The sequence below is a fragment of the Carex rostrata genome, chromosome 29 (assembly GCF_964058835.1).
Source record: "Carex rostrata chromosome 29, lpCarRost1.2, whole genome shotgun sequence".
NCBI lineage: Eukaryota > Viridiplantae > Streptophyta > Magnoliopsida > Poales > Cyperaceae > Carex > Carex rostrata.
In genome coordinates, this window is record NC_135946.1 from 1,021,343 (window position 1) to 1,027,473 (window position 6,131).

The window sequence follows — 6,131 nt, forward strand, 5'->3', positions numbered from 1 at the left end:
CAAAGAGCTTGCTGGGATATAATTTGAGCTGCAGGACCATGAGCTCTATGGCGAGAGAGAAATTGAAGGCTATTCTCTAACAAAAGAAAATTAGTGAGTGGTCTTATCAACGATACGGCTATGGAAATTATCTTGTGGACATGTTTAGTGTAAATAGAGAAGATCATTTTATGTAAATTTCTATATATGTCAGTAGCTTAGAAAGAGTAATTATAGAGCCTTGTGTATAAACTTTTTCTTACCAATGCATTTGTTGGCATTTATTTATGCCAGCCATCAAAAAAAATTTGTTGTGTTCCTACAAATTATATAGGAACAATAAATTTACAGATAACATTACCTACCGAATTACCTACAAAATTACATACAAATTAATATACCTATAAATCGTTGATTCAATTTCTTAAACCTATTCAGTCATTTATTGAATTATTGTCCCTCAAATAAGTCGCTGATTCCTCCAATGCCAACAGTGCTCTCTAAAGTGACATCCAAGGCAATCAGTGCAGCTTTTCTGCAAATCCTAGCGGCTGTGCTTCTGTAGTCTCCGAGCTTGTAGGAGAAGTTGAGGCAGCCTCCAGTGCTCACAGGACATGAGTAGTTAACCATAGAGGTTTCCCTCTTACCGGCCGATGCGAGGAAACTCACCAGGGGGATTTCCGACCTGCCGATCATGAGGGATTCTTCATCGGGTATTTTGGTCATCAGCTCGATGATGAGGGATTCGGGAGATCTGCTGCCACCAGAGGAGCAACGTAGATTGAAGCTGAGGGCATAGTTCCATTTCGGATTCACATCCCCAACAGGATCAGCTGTAGTGGGCTGAAGCTGCACTGGTCTGGAGTGTTTAGTGATGTACGCCTGGGCATAGACGACCATTGGGGTGTCGGGTTTTTGTCTCCTCAGGGATTCGGCAGAGATTAGAACTATGTCTAGCCTTCTCCTGCCCATGGCTGCTCTTTCTCAAGTTATTTGCAAGTACTAACAACAAGAAGAGAAGCAGATATCCATAGCTCGGAACCTAATTTAGAAGGAATATATACATAGATCTGAACTTGGGAGAGGAAATTGCTAGGAAGGAGAGAAGAAGTACCTGACAAGGAAGCAGCAAGATAGAGCAAAACCCAGAATTGAGGTCAATCTGACTTGGTCAAAACTTAATATATATATTTTTTTAAAGCAACTTGAGCGTGCAACGACAAGTGCTGCACATATTACGAACGCGCATGGAGCGTGATGCGATTTTTTGTTTTTTTTGGGATTTCCTAGCATTTTATACGGAGTCCGCATCTCTAATGCATCTCAGCCGTCTGATCAGAATCTGAGCGAATCTGATTTGAGGTGAAACTCACGGAGCATCTTTAATATTATGCCAACATAGATCGGACGGTCCAGATTCATTCTTAATGAGGATACGAAAAATTAGATACGAGCCTACGAACGAGTCGCGCGAACATTGAATCTATATATTCATGTAAGGAATCAATATTTTATCGTTTAGTATAAAAACAATTTGATTATATGAGTTAAATTAAAGGTATTTTAGCACATTAATTTTCTAATGAGTTTAGGTGCATAATTAAATCAGATAAGAGTTCAAACAATGAATTTATATTATAGAAATCAATCCACTCTATGAGTAATATATTTTGATTCAAAATTTATAAATTTTTTAATTATTTATTTTTATTCAAAATTTATAAAATTTTGAATTAATTCAGTATGAAGTCAAGCGATTAAAAAGAAAAGGTTTATAAGTTCATTTCAGTATTATTATTTTTTGTCATTTTAACCCTTTGATTTATATTATGTTAATTCAAAAATTAATAATATTGCTTGTAGATGCATCACTAATGCAATAGATCAATTTCAACAGTTTGTTATTTTCTTAGGCTAATATTGCACGTTTTGAAATTAAGCTCACCAACAAACATAATGAACTTGAGAACACATGAGTTCTACTCATAATTACATAATATTTTAATTAAAGTAAATTATTTAAAAATATCATACTAATATTTTAAATGCATGGAATATCATACTAATATTTTTTCAAATATAGCAAGGAGACTAAATTGGTCAGCATATTGGTTGAAAATTGAGAAGCTTTTCAATTATTATTGAAAATAGGAGTGGTGGCTTCAAAATTGATTGGTCGCATTGTTGGCGTCTCTACTGTCAGTTTGCACACTTGCACATCTGCCCAGTTCAGCATGTCATGCATTTTTTTTTTTAATATTATAGAAAAAATTGGCATTACACTTAGATGGTTTACCATGTTTTTCATTATTATTTTTGTACTATATAGACACAGAGATGTTTTTTCGTGTGTTCGCCACGTGCTTTTGAAATAAATGGATGTATGAAAAATCTTGGTTCCAACTGTGTGTAAAAATTGAGGACAAATATGGTAGACAAAACTAAATAAGTGACAAAAGCTCCTCGAATTTTAGGGTCCATTCATTGTTGCCGTTTTTGTTTTATGCAAAGAGATGCAACCAAATTTTTATAGACAAAAGCGCCTGAAAAAGATGTGTTCACTAGTACAGAAAATGCGACCATACACGGTTTGAAAAATTAATGTCACACGGTTACATGACTAAAATTAATTTCACACGGTTATATGACTGTGTTAGCGAGTATTGTTTACGAATAAAGCTATTTTGTACACAGTTTTCAAACCGTGTCTATATAGATCTAATATACATGGTTGATAAAACCCTACCGTGTCAGATCTAAAAAAAAGGTGCCGAAAAATAGAAGTTTTTGCACGATCAAAGTAACAGTGTACAATATAACTAGGTTTATATAAATGGTTTTCTACAAGTCATATGTTTATTATTTTGTACACCGTACACGGTTTTTTATTTAGAACCGTGTATTTTTTTTCAAACAATTTATAATAGACTAACATCCATATTTACTAGGCATTAAACACAATTAATATTACCTATCCATCATTCAATAAATATTCAAAATCACAACATACATCATCAATCACATTCATTCAATATTTCACCAAGAAAAAATAATTATTATACATATACATATATATATACAGTCAATAAACAAAAACAATTAATATACATATATATACCTTACATGAATATGTTTTATATGGAATAAAAAATGGGTCACATACTGATCTTGAACTGATACAACATTTTCTAAAATTTAAATTATGATTTAAAGCCAATTTTTGGGCATTATATGAATAGTCATGTGATAGTATACTTACGTAGTTCTTTAAACTTTTTTTGCCAACCAAAACTTATTTCAAAGCGACTTTGTGAAAGAATTAAACAATAATGCATTGTCACGTGCCTTACATGCACTACCGAGAATTAAGTTCTAAAACATGATTTGAAGTTTAGAAAAAGTTTTAACTGTCACAATTAGTTTGTGGCACATTTTTTGGAACTTATTATGTATAATGCATGTTATTGCATGTGTGAAATAAAACAAAACTAAAGAAAATTAAAAAAAAAATTACATGGAATCAAATTAATTTCATGATTGCAAGATGCTAAGCTGTTTAAATCGGACGTACTTCAATGGCTGCAACGATGAGCCCGTTCTTTTCATTCTTGATATTGATATCCCTCAAGCTTATCACCACCTCACCACCATGACCATCACAGTAAAATTGCCCGAGCTCCAGCTCCATCCATCCATCCATCCGACCTATTTACGGGAAAAGCATTACATTTATTGCGGGGATTTGGCACTCTTGGTTTGATGCATACATCCTTCTTCAACTGGAGGTTGCCCACTGAAACTGATGCCTCCTGCAATGTGTCGAGACATGTTGAGTTTTGTGTTGTTTTGTGTTGCCCACTAAGGAAGCTTATCATCGCCTGTATTTCCAACCAGTGGACTTTTAACAGCCCCACTACCTCCTTGAACCTTATTATTTGTAAACAAACATTCAAAGTCCACTTTTGGTACATGATGTATATATTTTCGTTGCTATAGATGAATGAATTCAGGCAAGGGACAACAATGTTTGGAAATGTATATTTTTGCATATGTAGCAAAACATGCACTTGAGTTGAGACTAGATTGAGGATACTTTTATGTTATGTTAACAGATGAATGGATTCAGACAAGGGCAGTACCTTGAGTTCTGTTGAGGAACCCACATCCACTTATTGTCATCATCAGAATGTTCTATTTCTAAAGCCCTTGCTAGTACCATCTGGCCTCTGTTTGATATGAAACTCTGTTCCCCACAAATCCATCAAAAATAGAAAAATCAAATATAATAAGAAAATAATTGAACTGGTAGTTATTTTTTTGAAAAAAGGCCTAAGCCATTTTCATTGCCATGAAACATAGAGTTTTAATTGAACTGGTAGTTATTGAATAAAGACTGGTTGTGGTACCTTAATTACCTTTGCCAGTTTGGGTAATTTGGGGCATTACAATCTTTCTTCCTTTCCTTTTCCTTTTAATTTTTGTGTATGTGTTTATGATTTGATGATGAGTACCTTTTGTTTCAAAAGAAAGTTTGTACCTTCAATTTATCAATGAGGCGGGAGATTATTCGTGAAGATATATCACCAGCGAATTCAGAAATGATGAGACCAGCCAGAGCACCGGGAAGGGCGACAATCAAACGAAAAAGGCCGGACATGACACTGGATAATTTGTAAGTAGTAACAGAAATAAGAGAAGAAGATATATATATGCATATATTGGAGCTTGCAAGAGGAAGTAGCAAGGGAATTAGATAGAACCAGACAAGGTCCAAGACGTGTGAGAGGTAAAGAGAGGTTTATTGGAAGACACTGGATTCAGGTCAACTGGACTCAGCCCAAGGCTCAACATTTTTTGGAAGCAAGTAGCTCCGCGTACCGCGTGTGAACACTGGATTCAGGTCCTTATTAGAATAAGTAGGATTAATACCCTTCACCTAGCGAGTTTAATTAATAATTAAACCGTCAATTTTTGGCTTCTTGATCCGTTACAAGAAAAGCTTCAAATATTAATATTCTTATTTCAAAATAAATAATTTCTAGTAGAGTTTGTATATATAATCTTCGTATGTATTTTTTTTTGTTTCTTTTTATCTCGTTGGTTTTCACTATTATATCTTTGTTTTAAATGTCTTGCTTAAGAAATATTTGTGGGGTAAAAGGCATTAGTGTGCAAGTGATATTCTTCTGGAGGTGAACTTGCAAAAGTTTCATCGATTTGGTATGATGCTCCTCGATCATTATAGTGCTAACGTTTTTGCTTTTTTCTCTTGATTTCTCTTATGATCTGAATTATTTACTGTCAACCATAGTTTGCAAAATCTGAATCGTAATCGGACTCGGTCACTTGACTGTGAAATCGGAATCAGATGAATTGATCAAAATCGGGTGAATCGGATGTTTAACTTGGATATTTTTTGGCAAAAGCCCTTTTTGTACTAAAAGAATAGAAAAAAAAAACTGTTGAAATGGACAGGTCCAATTAAAACTGAAATGGAGAGGAGCAGGAAAAGGTGGAGGCAGCTCTAATTTTTTCATTAAATGTTACAAATGGCCCCATCTCTCCATGATAGCTTTTCCTAGCTCTGGGTTCACTATGGACCATATGTTTATTTTATTTCTATACTTAACAGACTAGTAGACCAAATCTATTTAAGTGAATCCATTTTCTTTTCTTTGTTCGATTTGAAGACTTTTCTTTGTGATAAACTCAATTTGACGCAAAGGAAAAGGAAGAATTAAATATTGGCTCTTTTTGGAGAGAACTGATCTGGTATCAATCAAGACTCGTCTAACTCGGTCTGACTCGGACCAAAAATCAGATAACTCATCCGAGTCAACTCGATTCGACTGAATTTTGATGAAAAAATCACATGAGCGTGAAACTCAGATGAAACTTGGCTCGGACCCTACTGATATCGTTCTGACTCAGCCGAGTTGACTCGGATTCAGCCGACTTTCCAAACCATGCTGTCAACTAAGAATTGACAAGGTATGTTGTTATAAAGGAGTGATTTATTTTATTTGTACATGCTCAAGTCTTCAAAATGTTGTGTTTTACACCTATGCAGGCTCTATCAGTGGCATTACAGGATACATGTCCTTTTACAAGGTAGTTAGCGCCTATTTGTCATCTTGGTATTCATACATACA

At 34.5% G+C, this 6,131-nt stretch overlaps 2 protein-coding genes across 2 annotated transcripts; both read right to left on the reverse strand.

Moving 5' to 3' along the window:
- Positions 1-429: 429 nt before the first annotated feature.
- Positions 430-951, reverse strand: LOC144546109 (protein SRC2-like). The gene has a single exon (XM_078294640.1). The coding sequence runs from the start codon at positions 949-951 to the stop codon at positions 430-432; it is 522 nt and encodes a 173-aa protein (XP_078150766.1).
- A 2,684-nt stretch (positions 952-3,635) lies between these two features.
- LOC144546110 (putative F-box protein PP2-B12) lies at positions 3,636-4,636 on the reverse strand. Its single transcript, XM_078294641.1, has 3 exons — positions 4,517-4,636; positions 4,119-4,222; positions 3,636-3,906 (listed from the first exon to the last, which is right to left on the reverse strand). The coding sequence occupies exons 1-3, from the start codon at positions 4,634-4,636 to the stop codon at positions 3,636-3,638; spliced, it is 495 nt and encodes a 164-aa protein (XP_078150767.1).
- Between the last annotated feature and the right edge of the window lie 1,495 nt (positions 4,637-6,131).